Consider the following 17503-nt stretch of genomic DNA (forward strand, 5'->3'; position numbering starts at 1 on the left):
AGATCAGTGCCCAAGATAACAAACACTTGGAAAGTTTATCATCTGTGTGAGCTGTATCTCTGGCAGAGGTCACCCTCCTTTGGCATTCATTCTTTTCTTGAGCTGCAGTTGCTCCACGGCACGGATTTATAACAAAAGCTCAGCACCATCTGCATGACATCACATGCCAAGCTAATCACTTTCCTCCACCCACGTTCAATGGGGGATTTGACCTAAATATAGTTGTTTGCTGTCTATGCTAATGCATCTTATAAAAGCAGTAAGCGCCAACGCTTCGTACATTTTTCTGCTTCATTGTCTTCTGGCTGTGACGGCTACTGACTTAACCAGCAGGAGCTTTGATTCAGGTGTCTCTAGAAGGAGCCATACGCTGACTTTCTGGGGTAAGATTTGATCAGGATGATGATCAAATTCATTAATAGATGAATTCTAACATTAACCCTGGATGTTTTAGTCCCCTGGGGTGTACACTGCAGAGATGAGTTCAGACGCTGACATGGCTGTTTTGGGGGAGGCCGCTCCATATCTGAGGAGACCCGAACGAGAGAGGATTGAAGCTCAGAACAGGCCCTTTGATGCCAAAACTGCAGTGTTTGTGGTGGATCCAAAGGAGCTCTTTGTTAAAGGCACATTTCAAAGCAAAGAGGGTGGCAAGGCGACTGTTAAAACTCAGTCAGGACAGGTACATCTGCTCCATGTATCTCTATACTGGAGATTTATAGGCATCGTTGGCACATTTTATTTAGATTGTCCACTGATGAGCTTTTTAATGTACTTTACATTGTAGAAGCAATATAGAGAGCAGGCTCTAACTTCATATATTTCTTAATGAAGATGTCTTTCTTACCGTCACAGGTTGTAACAGTGAAGGAAGATGAAATCTTCCCTATGAACCCACCCAAGTTTGATAAGATTGAGGACATGGCCATGATGACACACCTTAATGAGGCGGCTGTGCTGTTTAACCTCAAAGAGCGTTACGCAGCTTGGATGATCTATGTGAGTACTGCACCAGATAATGCCTGACAAGCTGCTGCTCAACTGAAGCATGCAGACCAACAGCAGAGGTGCAGTCAGCTGAGGGTTTATTTGGTCTGACAGTAGCTACTTTTTCTTTTCTTTTTGTCTTTTTTTTTTTTTTTAATGCTTTGAGGTTATAGAAAAAGTCTAGAGAAGTGTATATCCAAATCGATCCTCGAGTATCTTCCTGGACAAGTGAGCCTATTCTCTTTTTCAGGAAGTGTTATAAATGAAACTAAACATAAATTAATGTTAAAATGTTCTTCAAACTAATAACAAAGTCTTACAAATTCACTGAAATTTTCATGATTTGCAGGCCAAATGCAAGTTCACTGGCAGACAGACTCAAGCAAAAAGCAAACTTCATTCGGGCTGATCTCAGAGTCCAGACTTGCACCATGCAGGAACACACAACAGGACAACAACAATAAACAATGAGGGAACAAATTAGACTCTAAATTAAGAGTAACATATAACAAGAACTACAAGTTCCCAGAATGCTCAAGAATAAATAAAGAACAGTAAACAAAACTATGAACACCTGGAAAACAAAGAAATGAACTTCAAAAAGCTCAAAAACACAAAGTTAGGCCCAGGATCATGACAAAAATACAGGTGAAAACACCTGTATAAATATAGTTAGCCTCAGCGTTTAAATAATATGGCCCAGTTTTGGCCTAATTTTGTCCAATACTCATAGTTTTAAGTGATGGAATTTTACAAAATAGCAGCCAGTCCAACATCCAGGTAAAATATATGTTTAAATATAAAAATTACATTACTTAAGTCAAATCAAATTCAAATTCAAATTCAAATTTTATTTGTCACGTACACAGTCATACACAGTACGATATGTAGTGAAATGCTTGGACAACTGCTCGTGACCTAAAGTCATCTAATGAATGATGACAGATCACTGTGTGAATTAAAGCATCTCATATTCTAAAACCCACTATCCAGTGTTATTTACCAGAAAAAAGAAAACAATACATTTGAACCATAAACAGAACAACACAAAAAGAGAAAATCCAATTAAATTAAAATGTTGTTTATATACTGCTTCTGACTTTGGAGTTAAGACTTCATAGTTACCACTTACTCGCCTGTCCTTATAATCCATCACAGCCTGTGTCGTGAGAATCAGTGTCACCTGTGTCCTAAGCTGCCTGGTCAACAACATAAATATATGGTGTCCTTTGAGACTAAATTCACCAGGCTGACTAATTAAAAAGCAATAGTTATTCTGTCAGATAAAGCTAATAAGCTTATATTGACCACAGATGTTGCTTTTGGTTGTAGACCTACTCTGGCTTGTTCTGTGTCACTGTGAACCCTTACAAGTGGCTCCCAGTGTACAACCAGGAAGTGGTGGTAGCCTACAGGGGTAAGAAGCGCCAGGAGGCTCCACCACACATCTTCTCCATTTCCGACAATGCATATCAGTCGATGCTTACTGGTAAGCTTAAAAGTTATATTACCATTTTTATGTAATCCCGTGCACCTCTCTAACATGACTGTTTGCTTTTTTGTTTGTTTGTTTGTTTTTAGATAGAGAAAACCAGTCCATCCTCATCACGTAAGCTGCATTTAAAAGATTGTACAACAGCCTGTATTTGTTACTTGATTAAAGATTTCTGATTGTACTTTATGTACTGTAGTGGAGAATCCGGCGCAGGAAAGACTGTCAACACCAAGCGTGTCATCCAGTACTTTGCGACAATCGCAGGCTCCGGGGACAGGAAAAAAGATGCTGCTGCCACTGGAAAATTACAGGTAATATTTAAATATATATGGACTATTCATCAGCTGCCTTGTCTGTATTTTTAATATTTTACATTGTTCATTGTCTTACTTAAGGGGAATCTGGAGGATCAAATCATCTCTGCTAACCCTTTGTTGGAAGCCTTTGGAAATGCCAAGACTGTCAGAAATGATAACTCTTCACGCTTTGTAAGTGAAGACTTTTTTATTTATTTTAATTCCAAGTCTTCTTTTGCTCTCCATAGATAACGTTTCTTTCATTTTTCAGGGCAAATTTATCAGGATCCACTTTGGAACCACAGGAAAGCTGGCTTCTGCTGATATTGAGACTTGTGGGTATTAATAAGTAATACAATCTTGTCAGAATTTGTTGTATTCTTTATTTAAGCCAATTTTGTGTGTTTTTGGTAGATTTACTGGAAAAATCCAGAGTAACGTTTCAACTGGCCGCAGAGAGGAGTTACCATATTTTCTACCAGATAATGTCCAACAAGAGGCCTGAGCTCATAGGTGACACAAGAAACGACAGCATTGCAACAAAGTCATATACACAATGTGTGTATGGTGCAAGGCACCAAATTGAGGGCTTGTTATGTTCTTTCCAGAAACTCTCCTCATTACCACCAACCCCTATGACTACCCATTTGTCAGCCAGGGGGAGATCAGCGTGGCGAGTATTGATGACAGTGAAGAATTGATGGCCACTGATGTAAGTCAGATGAACATTTCCTGCTTTTCCATCACTGCTAACTTTGCTCTTAGATCAGCTCTACTTTCATGTGCATTCAGAGTGCTATCGACATCCTGGGCTTCACTGGAGAGGAGAAGATTGGCATCTATAAGCTGATAGGTGCCGTGATGCATTATGGGAATATGAAGTTCAAGCAGAAGCAGAGAGAGGAGCAGGCAGAGCCAGACGGCACGGAGGGTAATTGTTATTCATAATGTTCCACCTTAATGATTTTATTTATCTTGATATAAATATATATCTCTTGTGCTCATTATCGTTTGTTTTTGGTATGTGCAAATATAGATTTTAATCTTTTCAAACCTTAGAATCTCAGCCTCTTTTATCACACTCTGCCTTTATTTTTTCTTCTCTTCTCTTTTTCTTTGACAAGTGGCTGACAAAGCAGCTTACCTGATGGGTCTGAACTCTGCAGACCTGCTGAAAGCTTTGTGTTATCCAAGAGTAAAGGTTGGCAATGAGTATGTGACCAAAGGGCAGACTGTTCAGCAGGTAACTTGCAAATTTTAGTGTTAACGGACACATAGAAAAGTTCATATCAGGTGCACAAGTGGAAATTCATCCTATAATAATAATAATAATAATAATAATAATAATAATAATAATAATAATAATAATAATAATAATAATAATAATAATAATAATAATAATAATAATAATACATTTTATTTATAGGCACCTTTAAAGACCTTCAAGGTCACCTTACATTAGTATAAAAAAAAAAAAACAAGTATAAAAACTCAACAAGGTAAAAATAGACTAAGACGGAATCATGATGAAGTGTGTGCAATTGTGAATAGAAGGGTTTTAAGGTGCAATTATAAAAGTGGAGAGAGAGTTTGTAGTCCGGAGATCTGGTGGCTGAACAGCTAAAGGCTCTGAGTCGTATGGAAGTCAGACGAGCAGGTGGAACAAACAAAAGGGAAGCTGAAGAAGAGCGGAGTGTACGAGGGACTGAGGGCATATGGAGAAGATCAAATAAATATGGGGGAGCGTGGTTATGAAGCGGTTTGACGTTAAGAAGCAGGATCTTGAAATTGACACGGAGGTGAACTTGAAGCTAATGGAGCTGTTTAAGAACAGGTGTTATATGTTCAGTCTCATCCTCTTATCTGCTTTATCTTCAGTGTTTGCCTTGGTACAGGTTTTTGAAAAACTATTGGCACTAACTTAATCAGCGTTGTGAGGTTCATATTGTGTATTGATCATTTTTATTGTTAAATGACAGGAAAGCCTTGTCAAACACTTAATGTCTTTGAATCCATCAGTTGTGTTGATGCTAGAATATAGCTTAGCTCAGTACATTGAGTGGGCAACCACATGCCATATGACTGAGAGTGCCTGGCCTGGGTTCGAGTCCACCCCTTGGCCCTTAGCCACATGTCTTTCCCGTTCTCTCTGTCCCCGCTTTCCTGTCATTTCTTCACTGTGTCTATCAAATAAAGCTGAAAAAAGGCCAAAAAAAAGAATATAGCAAGAAACTCTAACCTTACAGTCCTGAGAACTCTGACATCTAATCCTGTACTTTGGGGGGAAAATAACATCTTGGAAAAATGTGGGTTAATTGTTTTTGATGTGTGCTAGAATTACTTTTTTCTGGTTCCCTGATTGTTATGACCTGGTAGATCATTCTGAAATGACAACTGTATGTATTTGGAGAGCTCAGGGTTGGAGTTTGTGTTAATCAAAGAGGACGGCAGGCACGTGTCGTCTGGACTAAAAATGGCATGTGAAATAAGTTAAACATCTAGCAAACATAGTTTTATCAAATTAACAGTAATCTTGCTCTGTGTATAGATATTGTCTTGAAGTGTGTTGCACACAACAACCTTACAACATGATGATATTAAAGTTGCTGTTGAAATCTACAAAATGTCATTATGTACAGGTCTACAATTCTATTGGCGCTTTGGCCAAATCAGTGTATGAGAAGATGTTTCTCTGGATGGTCCTCCGCATTAATCAGATGCTTGACACGAAGCAACCTCGGCAGTTCTTTATTGGAGTCCTGGACATTGCTGGATTTGAAATCTTTGATGTAAGTTTTCTTTCTACGGTCCATCTGATTATTTGTAGAAAAATAAATAAGCTCTACAGTAAATTCCATGTTTTGCAGTATAACAGTCTGGAACAGTTGTGCATCAATTTCACCAACGAGAAACTGCAACAGTTTTTCAACCATCACATGTTTGTGCTGGAGCAAGAGGAGTATAAAAAGGAAGGCATCGAGTGGGAGTTCATTGACTTTGGGATGGACCTGGCTGCCTGTATCGAGCTCATTGAGAAGGTTTGTTTATTCAGATGCAATATGACCCTGTGATCCCAGCAGGATTTTCTGACTCACTATCTTCAACAGCCAATGGGCATCTTTTCCATCCTTGAAGAGGAGTGTATGTTCCCTAAGGCTTCAGACACGACCTTTAAAAACAAGTTGTATGACCAGCATCTAGGAAAATCAAGCAACTTTCAGAAGCCCAAGTCTGTCAAAGGCAAGGCTGAAGCTCATTTCTCTTTGGTGCACTATGCCGGGACTGTGGATTACAGCATCACAGGCTGGTTAGACAAAAACAAGGACCCGCTGAATGAGACTGTCGTCCAACTCTACCAGAAAGCCAGCCTGAAACTACTGGCTTTCCTCTATTCTAACTATGCTTCTTCTGAGGGTAGGAGTATGAAATACCTAATATTTTATTCTCTATTAAAATGGCCTGTTTTTAATATTCTAAATAAATAAAAACAATGATTATTTTGAAGAAAACACAGGTGGAAGTGGTGGTGTTAAGAAAGCAGCAAAGAAGAAGGGCGCATCGTTCCAGACTGTGTCAGCCCTCTTTAGGGTAACTTTCTGAAAATCTGATCAACAATAGTCTGAAAAAATATTCTGATTGAAAAAATAAATCATCACTGATCATTTCTAACAGGAGAATCTGGGAAAGCTAATGACAAACCTGAGGAGCACCCATCCTCACTTTGTTAGGTGCCTGATCCCAAATGAAACTAAAACTCCAGGTATTCCTCGTGACATTTCAGACTATTTTACTTGTACTGTATGTATGGCAGCCTGAATACAGCCTAAAGACAGTGTGGCTCTACCTGACTTGTAGGGATTATGGAACACCATCTGGTCATCCATCAGCTGAGATGTAATGGTGTGTTAGAAGGAATCAGGATCTGCAGGAAGGGCTTTCCCAGTCGGATCCTGTATGGGGATTTCAAGCAAAGGTAATCAACAAAAGTCTGTTTTTCTGAGAATACTTTAAAAATTGTGTGTAATAAGAGATTTCTTTGTTTAGGTACAAAGTACTGAATGCCAGTGTGATTCCTGAAGGACAATTCATTGACAACAAGAAAGCTTCCGAGAAGCTCTTGGGCTCTATCGATGTAGATCACACACAGTATAAGTTCGGACATACCAAGGTAATTCATTTTGAGTGTAAGTGAAGGCTTCGCCATATTCGAAATGACATATGGTAGGGTTACCATATTTTGATTTCCAAAAAAGAGGACACTTGGCCCAGTCATGAAGAACTTTTAACATATTTAAACAATGCCTTCTCTGTGCAGTTAATAAATGGTGAAATAAAAAATGTCATATAGGCTTTTACAAGTCAACAAGTGCAAAAAAATTACTTAAAAACCTCTGGAATTAAATAATGGTACAGAAATAAGGCCTCATCTGTATAAGAAAAATTACGGGACGGTGCGAGGGAAATTTCTTTTGCAGTTCGTCTGAAAAGCTGCACTTGTGCTTTGGCATCTTTTAAACATCATCAGGCATGCTGTGTCCAGTCTGTAAGGCAGAACAGCTATTCACAAAGCAGCAGCTCGGGGATGACGTCACACATATGGGTCCTCTGTGGGCCCATAGAAAAACCCGGACATTTTCATCAATCTCGAAAATCCCCCCGGACAGAACGTGGAAAGTGGACCTGTCCGGGGAAAAGAGGACGGTTGGTCACCCTAACATACGGTGAAACTGAAACTTACTGTTGGAAGGCGGACAGTATTTATCCCACATTGAACATAAGAGTAGGGGGATTGTCCACTTAGTTCAATTGTTGGTACCTAGCTAGCCCAGCTACTCCCATCTCATGTTCGTATACCACTAAGCAGATCATTGTTTTGATAGTACCAAACTTTTCCCCACAGTCAAACAAACTCCAACATCATCGTCTTCAACTGTAGTCAGCAACAGTAATCCAAGTACTAGTGAAGAACTGTTATGTTGTTTGTTGTAACCAATCATTTTTAGTATCATTGAGAACAGTGGGTCTGAACATAGTGTTGTAGTTTTTAAGAGATATACAGACAAATGTTCCTTTTCTTTTGTAGGTGTTCTTCAAAGCAGGACTTTTGGGTCTGCTGGAAGAGATGAGGGATGAAAAACTTGCCTCTCTTATCACAATTACTCAGGCTTTGTGCCGTGGCTTTCTCAGAAGGAAGGAGTTTCAGAAAATGATGGAGAGAAGGTAATTAAAATGAGTCCAGAGTAAACTCAAGGTCAATGTTCAGCACACTAAATACAGTAGAACTTTTTGTTCCACCTCTTTCCAGAGAGTCTATTTATATCGTTCAGTACAATATTCGCTCCTTCATGAATGTGAAACACTGGCCATGGATGAAGCTCTACTTTAAGATCAAGCCACTCTTGAGGAGTGCTGAGACGGAGAAGGAGATGGCCATGATGAAAGTTGAATTTGCCAAGTGTAAGGAGGATTTAGCCAAAGCTGAGGCTAAGAAGAAGGAGCTGGAAGCCAAAATGGTTTCTCTACTTCAGGAAAAGAACGACTTGTGTCTGCAGATTCAAGCTGTGAGGAGAGAAACTATGAATTTTGCAATACACAAGTAGAGTGCAGTCTGCATAAATGCTAAATGTGATTTTTGTTAAATAGGAAAGTGAGAGCTTGGCAGATGCTGTGGAGCGATGCGAGGGACTGATAAAGAACAAGATCTTGCTCGAGGCTAAAACCAAAGAACTGAGTGAGAGACTGGAGGATGAGGAGGAGCTGAACGCTGAACTGACTGCCAAGAAGAGGAAGCTAGAAGATGAATGCTCTGAGCTGAAGAAGGATATTGATGATTTGGAGCTCACCTTGGCTAAAGTGGAGAAAGAAAAGCATGCCACTGAAAACAAGGTGTGTTTTTGGTGGTCACCTAACCCTAAAAGAAGGCAAAATTGACTCATTTTGAAAAAACATAAATAGTTTATCATGTGTTTGTCAGTTTCGTTTGTTTTCCGATTGCCACAATTAGAAGAACAATAAAAAAAAATATAGATATATATATTATGCAATCTGATTGATTAGAGTTGCAGTTACGGTTAGGGTCATCACTGATGACAACTTCGACCTCAGAAGGTTAAGATACGTGTTTTACACATTCAGGTGAAGAATCTGACAGAAGAAATGTCGTGTCTTGATGACACTATTGCTAAGTTATCCAAGGAGAAGCTGGCCCTCCAAGAGGTCCACCAGCAGACACTAGATGATCTGCAAGCAGAAGAAGACAAAGTCAACTCTCTAACCAAAGCTAAGATCAAGCTGGAGCAACAAGTTGATGACGTAAGTCTATATAGCCAGTAGTTGTTTTTAAAAAATTCAAATCACACATCATGTATAATGTGTATATCCCCATGTATTAGCTTGAGGGCTCTCTAGAACAAGAAAAGAAAGTTCGAATGGATGTGGAGAGGGCTAAAAGAAAGCTTGAAGGAGATCTGAAACTTGCTCAGGAATCCATAATGGATTTGGAAAATGGCAATCAACAGCTGAAGGAGCATCTCAAAAAGTATGGATGGGCACATCTTTGTTTAGGTATAATTTTAAGCTTCTAATGTTTGCTTATAGAAATAGATATGATTTTGTGCAACAGGAAAGACTTCGAATTAAGCCAGTTTGTATCAAAAATTGAGGATGAGCAAAGTGCAGCTGTACAATGTCAGAAGAGGATCAAGGAGCTTCAGGTACCAACAGCAGAAATCTATTGAATTCTTTTTTTCTTTTCTTTTTTCAAATATCTTGAAATCTTGAAGTCAGTGAATGTTAATGGGTTTTTTTTGTTGCTTTAACAAGGCATGCAATGAAGAGCTAGTGGAAGAGCTTGAAGTTGAGCGTGTTGCTAGGGCCAAGGTGGAAAAGCAAAGGTCTGATCTTTCCAGAGAGCTTGAGGAGATCAGTGAGAGGCTGGAGGAGGCTGGAGGAGCCACGGCCGCTCAAGTAGAACTGAACAAGAAGCGAGAGGCTGAGTTTCATAAATTAAGACGAGACCTCGAAGAATCGACCCTACACCACGAGGCCATCGCTGCAGCTTTAAGAAAGAAGCACGCTGACAGTGTGGCTGAGCTGGGAGAGCAGATTGACAATCTGCAGAGAGTCAAGCAGAAGCTAGAAAAGGAGAAGAGTGAGTACAAGATGGAGACTGATGATCTGTCTAGCAACATGGAGATCATGGTCAAAGCAAAGGTAAGCTAAGTTAAGACATTCATACTGAATGTCAAATATAATAATACAAAATCACCATTACCTACATGATGCAGGTTCCATGTGTTTTCTGCAACTAATCTCAGCAGATCATTTAACCTTCTGAGATCTAAGTGGCCATAACCCTAACACAGTTAGGATTATCATCTAATTAGTGTATAACTTGGACCTCAGAGGGCAGAGTTGTGTGCATTCAAATTAGAAGGACCTTTACACTTACACTACAGAGACAATCTGACTTGATCATCTGGACGTAACAGTCATTTGACATTTAATTGCTCTTTACCTCTGCTCATTTTTGCCCACAGCTTGACTCCTAACCAACTGTTCCCTCACTGTTTAAAGTTCCCAAATTGATATCATGTTTTGCCGTATCATTATATATACAAAGATACCAATTTTGGTAAAAAGTTTGGCCTCTGAAAGTAAAGTGGGAATAGTGCATTCAAAATAATGTAATCAGCAATTAGTGGATTGTGTCTTGCATATAATCAGTATGTTAGAAATACAAATAAAACTGTTATCCATATTATCAGATTAATTATGAAAAGCTGTGCCGCTCTCTGGAAGACCAACTGAGTGAATACAAAACAAAACATGATGAGAACACACATCTGATCACTGAAGTAAATGCTCAAAAGGCAAGACTTCAGAATGAAAATGGTAAGCTGCTGATTAAAAGGTTTTTGGAGTGAAAGTGCTCTTGTTTTTTATGCCTTATTTTCTGAACCCTCTCAAACAGGTGAGCTCTCTCGTCTGCTTGAGGAGAAAGAAGCAATACTCTCTCAGATGTTGAGGTCCAAGCTTGCCTTTACCCAGCAAGTCGAGGAACTGAAGAGACAGGTTGAGGAAGAAATAAAGGTTTGTTTCCACCGTGCCAAACAGTACCTGTTAAGTTAGTGCTAAGTTATGCTATATCTTAGCATAGCTTAGATTAGCTTAACTTAACTTAATTCAGAAGGTTAAAAGTGCATTCATCATCTTGGTCCCCTAAGTTGACTCAGTTCGATTTTTTTTAACAGTTGTGGAGAACTGGTTGCTACACTGGTTTTAAAGGAAAAGTCAGACGTTTTGTAGAATAGGTTTGTTTACTAGTGGATAATTAGCACAAGATCAGAAACCAGTCTGTCTGTGTCCAAAGTTAAAAAGCTAAATGTAACTAGGCTAAAGCTAAAAACAGGAAAAGGAGCAATGCAATCGTTCGGCTTCTAGTCCTTATATTATAAAACTAACTTTAAAAGCTTTAGTTTGTTGCACAAATGTTTCCAACTAACATGCTAATAAATGTACTTTATATTTAAAAAAAAAAAACATTGAACTTGCCAATGCTTACAGTGACAGGATTATTTGACCCTTTATGTGTAGTTTTGTAAATAAAAATCCAAATCTGCCTCCATGTCAGGCAAAGAATGCCCTGTCCCATGCTCTTCAATCTGCCCGCCATGACTGTGATTTGCTGAGGGAGCAGTATGAGGAGGAACAAGAGGCCAAGGCTGAGCTCCAGAGAGCAATGTCCAAGGCCAACAGTGAACTGGCTCAGTGGAGAACCAAGTATGAGACTGATGCCATCCAGCGCAATGATGAATTGGAAGAGGCAAAGTGAGACTTTTTCTCAAACACATACCGTACATATGTAGATTTAAAAAAAAAAAATTATAGAGTAAGAAAATTGCCATTATTATGGATTCCCAACTTTCTCAGGAAAAAGCTTGCACAGCGTTTGCAGGAGGCTGAGGAGGCAATTGAGGCTGTGAATGCCAAGTGTTTCTCTTTGGAGAAGACAAAGCAAAGGCTGCAGGGAGAAGTGGAGGACCTCATGGCTGACGTGGAAAGAGCAAACACTCAAGCAGCTGGTCTGGATAAAAAGCAGAGGAGCTTTGATAAGGTAACTGAAGCATCTTGTAACCCACTGCTGCTAAGAGTCAAAGCATTTCATAAAGGCATTTACAGATTCTGCCTTAGACAAACTACTTTTTGTGTTTTCTATAGATTCTTTCTGAGTGGAAGCAGAAATATGAGGAAACTCAGGCTGAACTGGATGGTGTACAGAGAGAGTCTCGCTCCCTCAGCACTGAACTCTTCAAAACAAAGAATTCTTATGAGGAAGCGTTGGAGCAGCTCGAAGTCCTCAAACGAGAGAACAAAAACCTGCAACGTATGTGGATGATTTCTTATAGATGGTTCATCACATTTATTTAACTATGCAATCATCCATGCATCCATCTGTGTATCTGTCCATCCAACCATCCATCGATTGCTCACAGTAGCTGTGATCGCCTGCTGTTTAAACATCATGTTTGCAGGAGGCAGCCAATCAGAAGATAGTAGATTTACCATGATAGCTCCCTTTTTAGAAAATAACTGATTATTTTTCATGTGATCAGTAACTGAGCGTTACATGTTGTTTTACATTTATAGAAGAAATTTCTGATCTGACTGAACAGCTCGGAGAGAATGGCAAAGCCATTCATGAGCTGGAGAAGACTAAGAGGCAAAGTGAAACTGAGAAGACAGAGATTCAGACTGCTTTGGAGGAAGCTGAGGTGACCTAATCTGATTTTTTTTAAACATAATTCACACAAACCTTATTATTCTTTTTTCCCTTCTGTGTAACCGTTCAGTCTTTTTACTCTAGGCTTCTCTGGAGCATGAGGAATCAAAAATTTTGCGCATTCAGTTGGAGCTCACTCAGGTCAAAGGGGACATCGATCGCCGGCTGGCAGAGAAGGATGAGGAGATTGAGCAGATGAAACGCAACCACCAGCATGTTTTGGAGACAATGCAGTCAGCTCTAGATGCTGAGATGCGGAGCAAGAATGATACCATTCGAATTAGGAAAAAGATGGAGACTGACCTCAATGAGATGGAGATACAGCTTAGCCATGCCAATCGACAGGCTGCTGAAGCCCAGAAGCAGCTGAGGAACATACAAAGCCACCTCAAAGTAGAATATGAAACGCCACTTTAAGTACATCGGTTATGAATGTCTAATCATGGGTAAATTTCTCTCTGTAGGAACAAACCATTCACCTGGATGAGGCTCTGCGGACCCAGGAGGACCTGAAGGAGCAGGTGGCCATGGTGGAGCGCAAGAGCAGCCTGCTACAGGCAGAAGTGGAGGAGCTGCAGGCTGCTCTGGAACAGTCAGAAAGAAGCCGGAAATTGGCTGAAGGGGAAGTAGCTGATGCCTGTGAGCGAGTCGGGCTGTTACACTCTCAGGTAACTCGTAATAGTGAAAAAGCTCTTCGTATATATCCAAGTTATAAGAAATATTTCTCCATATCAGCAAATAATAGTGTCAAGCAATGTTCCCTCTAATTTTTCATGTGTCTGAGCGAACACACAAACTCTCTTAGCGATCCCTTGGACCACTGTGAGCGACAGCAGACGTGTGCACTGTGGTCACGCCAGCATCGAATGCATCCAAGTTACATGGTTTATTAAAATAATCAAATTACAGCATTTATGTTAGACTACTTTTAATTAACTGCTTTAGCCCACTTACAATGAAAATTAAAAAAAAATCCTGTTCATGACCTGTGCAGTATGTTAACACTATTGGAAGTAAAAATAACTTGAACTCCAATTTTGAAAACACAACTTTCTTTTCTTTTTCTGACTTGTATCATGAGTCTGAGTCTGTGGTCTGGGAGAGAGTCTGTAACTCTCTGTCTGCAAAATACAGTATATAATGACCAATGTTGGGCAATTAATTATATAGTTACTTCTTTAAAAACGTTACTGAGTTTTGCAAACAAAGTTTTTTGCTGCTGTTTACCTAAAAATGCAGCCAGAGAGCGTGCCAGCAGTGCGCAATTGCGCACACGCGCAGCTTAGAGGGAACAATGATGTCAAGGTGCGTGCTGTGTGGCAGGCAGGACTCAGAAACAGATGGTTAAACACAAAGGTGCCGGGAAAACTCAGATGCTAAAGTACAGAGAACCGAACATAATAACTGGAAACAGAGAACTAAGAGGCTAGAGACTATGAGACGGTAAGAGTGTGTACGTTAGCGACGCGACAGCAAGGAGTGAATGACAAAGGACTAAAATACACAGTGGAGTAATCAGGGAACAGGAGACAGGAGGAAAACACAGCTAGGACAAATCAAGCATGAGGAGACAAGGGAGGGAAAACTAGACACGCTAACAAAGCACACACGTCTATCAAAGTAAAACAGAAAATGTGAAACATACAACAGACACAGTCAAACCAAAATACAATAAATACAAAATATCTGCAGGTGGGTAATGGGGCTGCTGATATAAAATTAAATATGTTGTTGGACTTGTGAGAGTTCACGCATGAATTGTTAGCACAAGTTCGCTTTTATTGACAGCTGGTTTGTTGTCATTTGGCTGCAGAACACCAGTCTGCTCAACTCTAAGAGAAAGCTGGATGCAGATGTCAGCCAGCTGCAGGGGGAGGTGGAGGATGCCATCCAAGAGGCTCGTAATGCAGAGGAAAAAGCCAAAAAGGCCATCACCGATGTAAATGTCTTTATCCTTAATTTTATTCAGCAATCATTCATTTTCCATTTTTCAATGACAAGGTAGACTTTGAACATCAACCTAACCTCCTGTGCAAATGTAGGCAGCAATGATGGCGGAGGAACTGAAGAAAGAACAGGACACAAGCAGTCACCTGGAGAGGATGAAGAAGAACCTGGAGGTATCTGTGAAGGATCTGCAACACCGCCTGGACGAAGCAGAGAACCTGGCTCTGAAGGGGGGCAAGAAGCAGCTTCAGAAACTGGAAGCACGGGTATCATAGCCTTTCATAAACAGTACCTGAGAAGCATCACTTAGAACGATGACCACAGTTGATGCTAAATTTGTTGAGTGCTGACTTTAGGTGCGTGAGCTGGAGGGGGAAGTGGAACTTGAACAGAAAAGAGCCGCTGATGCCATAAAAGGAGTCCGGAAATACGAGAGGAGAGTCAAGGAGCTCACTTACCAGACTGAGGAGGACAAGAAGACTGTTTTGAGACTACAGGACCTCGTAGACAAGCTGCAGCTCAAAGTCAAGGCCTACAAACGACAAAATGAAGAAGCGGTAAGATCTTCCCGTGAAGTGAGAAATTTGATATTCTCATCATTATTATTCGGTAGCTAAATTTCAGACTTTTCCTACAGGAGGAGCAGGCCAACGTTCATCTTGCTAAGCTGAGGAAGGTGCAACATGAGCTGGAGGAGGCGCAGGAGCGTGCAGACATCGCTGAATCCCAGGTTAACAAGATGAGAGCTAAAAGCAGAGAGTTTGGAAAGGTAAAGTTAGAAACCTGAATATTTTGTTTTCTCCTGCAGTCATTCACATTTACATTATCAAGCTGTGTTTAACCACCAGTTAAAAAAGCATACTTGTTGCCTATGTGTGGCCTAACATGGATGGAAACGCTGGGAATGGGCATCAGTGGCTACGGAGACTGCAGCAGGAAATTAAAAAAGAATAATAAGAGTGGATTATTTTATATTTTTACATATTTTATTTTATTTCCTTTTCTTCTTGTCTCAGGCTGCAGAATCCGAGTAAAACATCCAGCGAAGGCAGAACTTATTAGCATAAATGGAAATGAACAAACATTTGTTGTTTTGCTGTGAAACTGTAGCAGAATAAAGTGATTTAAAGCATAACGTTGTTTAATGTTGTTAGTTTTTTCTCTGCATTCAGTATCAGCCATCACAATCAAGTGAATGTTCCACCAGCCCACGCAACAATCTCAATATTTCATATTATATCTTAATATTAGCAGAAATGAGTGGAGACCTTTCCTTGATGTGTTCATGAGCTTGTCTAACTTCTTTTTGTGGTGCTAATTAGCCAGCTAGCGACAGCACTCTAACAGATAATCAGTTTCACAGGAGTGAGAGGTTTATATATAAACTGCTATGTATGTGGGCAGTTAGCATCTAATTAGAGCAACTGTTTGCAGAGATTAGGGCCTGGTGACATTTACATTCTGTGTTAAAATAGCCATCTTCTTCACTGTCACTCATCTACATCTACTTAATCCTCAGAAGGCTCTAGAGGATTACCACAAGATGGACTATTAGGGTGTGCCACTCAATTCTCCACAACACATGGATCGTGTTTTTATTCATTGTCAGTGCTTTAAAGTCCTCATCATTGCAGGTTGAGTTTGTCTGGGGGAAAGACTGAAAGCCAAAGTCTGACATGTTATATATCAGAAAGACTGAATGGAGTCAGAATAAGACTCTTTCCCTTCGTTTGGTTACGTTTTTTATTGGTTTTCCAGCACTTGATGAATTCCAAGAAGCTTTTGTCCTGTCTCATTCGTAATGTCATTTGAACTTTGTTTACCTCATGAACTAAGAAAGACGTTTGGCTATTATTTTTTTTTTTTGCTTAAAACTTCAAGGTCAACAGCTAGATGATAACACTGCCTACTGTTTGTTTGCTGCTGAGTAATAATAGTCTGCATTTGGAGATTGCTGCTATGAATAATAACGCCTCTTGGCCATCGCTCTCTGAGACTGGTTCTTCCTGTTCAAAGGGAGTTTTTGCTTCCCACTGTCGCCACAGTGCTTTCTCGTAGGTTAACTGATTGTTGGGGGTTTCTCTGTTTTCTCTGTATTACTATAGGATCTTTACCTTCCAATATAAAGTGCCTTTTGGCAACTATTGTTCTGACTTGGCACTACAGAAATAAAACTGAACTGAATTAGAATATGAGTTGTACATGTAGCACTGGGGAGTTTCATGTGAATATGATTGTATAATGTTTCTTTCAAAATGTACCTGTCGCTTCAGTTTATTTCTAAAAAAAAACCCCAATAGCTTTGTCAAAACGTGTTGGTTTAATCACACAAACACACTGTATGTTAATAAACGTGAATAATCTGAGAGCAGCTGCTGTGATTCATTTCTCTTCAAACATCTTTTTCCAGAAGTGTCTGCAGGCTGATCTCCATTTTTGTTCCCTCTTTGTCCTTTTTTTTTTATCTGTAGAAGAAACAGGCACCCAAATATTAGAAAAAGAACATGAGTTGAGTGTATGAGGTGAAGTTTTGATTGATATATAAAAAACACCCAGCACGCCCCTGCGGGCGGTTTATCCTTCAAGCTCGGGTCCTCTACCAGAGGCCTGGGAGCTTGAGGGTCCTGCGCAGTATCTTAGCTGTTCCCAGGACTGCGCTCTTCTGGACAGAGATCTCCGATGTTATTCCCGGGATCTGCTGGAGCCACTCGCCTAGCTTGGGAGTCACCGCACCTAGTGCTCCGATTACCACGGGGACCACCGTTACCTTCACCCTCCACATCCTCTCGAGCTCTTCTCTGAGCCCTTGGTATTTCTCCAGCTTCTCGTGTTCCTTCTTCCTGATATTGCTGTCATTCGGAACCGGTACATCGATCACTACGGCCGTCTTCTTCTGTTTGTCTACCACCACTATGTCCGGTTGGTTAGCCACCACCATTTTGTCCGTCTGTATCTGGAAGTCCCACAGGATCTTAGCTCGGTCATTCTCCACCACCC

The 17503-nt window shown here is 40.2% G+C and overlaps 1 protein-coding gene across 1 annotated transcript; it reads left to right on the forward strand.

Moving 5' to 3' along the window:
- Positions 1-478: 478 nt before the first annotated feature.
- Positions 479-15540, forward strand: LOC308390605 (myosin-4-like; the record flags this gene model as incomplete). Its single annotated transcript, XM_080872795.1, has 38 exons — positions 479-682; positions 856-999; positions 2320-2476; positions 2569-2596; positions 2679-2793; positions 2878-2970; positions 3050-3113; positions 3193-3291; positions 3387-3490; positions 3571-3709; positions 3903-4021; positions 5418-5567; positions 5646-5816; positions 5886-6192; positions 6284-6366; positions 6451-6538; positions 6634-6751; positions 6823-6946; positions 7862-7998; positions 8084-8339; positions 8422-8664; positions 8914-9090; positions 9171-9316; positions 9401-9491; positions 9601-9990; positions 10545-10671; positions 10751-10869; positions 11411-11607; positions 11710-11893; positions 11998-12163; positions 12427-12551; positions 12644-12952; positions 13024-13227; positions 14373-14498; positions 14602-14772; positions 14863-15063; positions 15144-15275; positions 15523-15540. The coding sequence occupies 38 exons, from the start codon at positions 479-481 to the stop codon at positions 15538-15540; spliced, it is 5826 nt and encodes a 1941-aa protein (XP_080728921.1).
- Positions 15541-17503: the final 1963 nt, after the last annotated feature.

This window comes from Rhamphochromis sp. 'chilingali' (assembly GCF_963969265.1).
Source record: "Rhamphochromis sp. 'chilingali' genome assembly, chromosome: 22".
Taxonomy (NCBI): Eukaryota; Metazoa; Chordata; class Actinopteri; order Cichliformes; family Cichlidae; genus Rhamphochromis; species Rhamphochromis sp. 'chilingali'.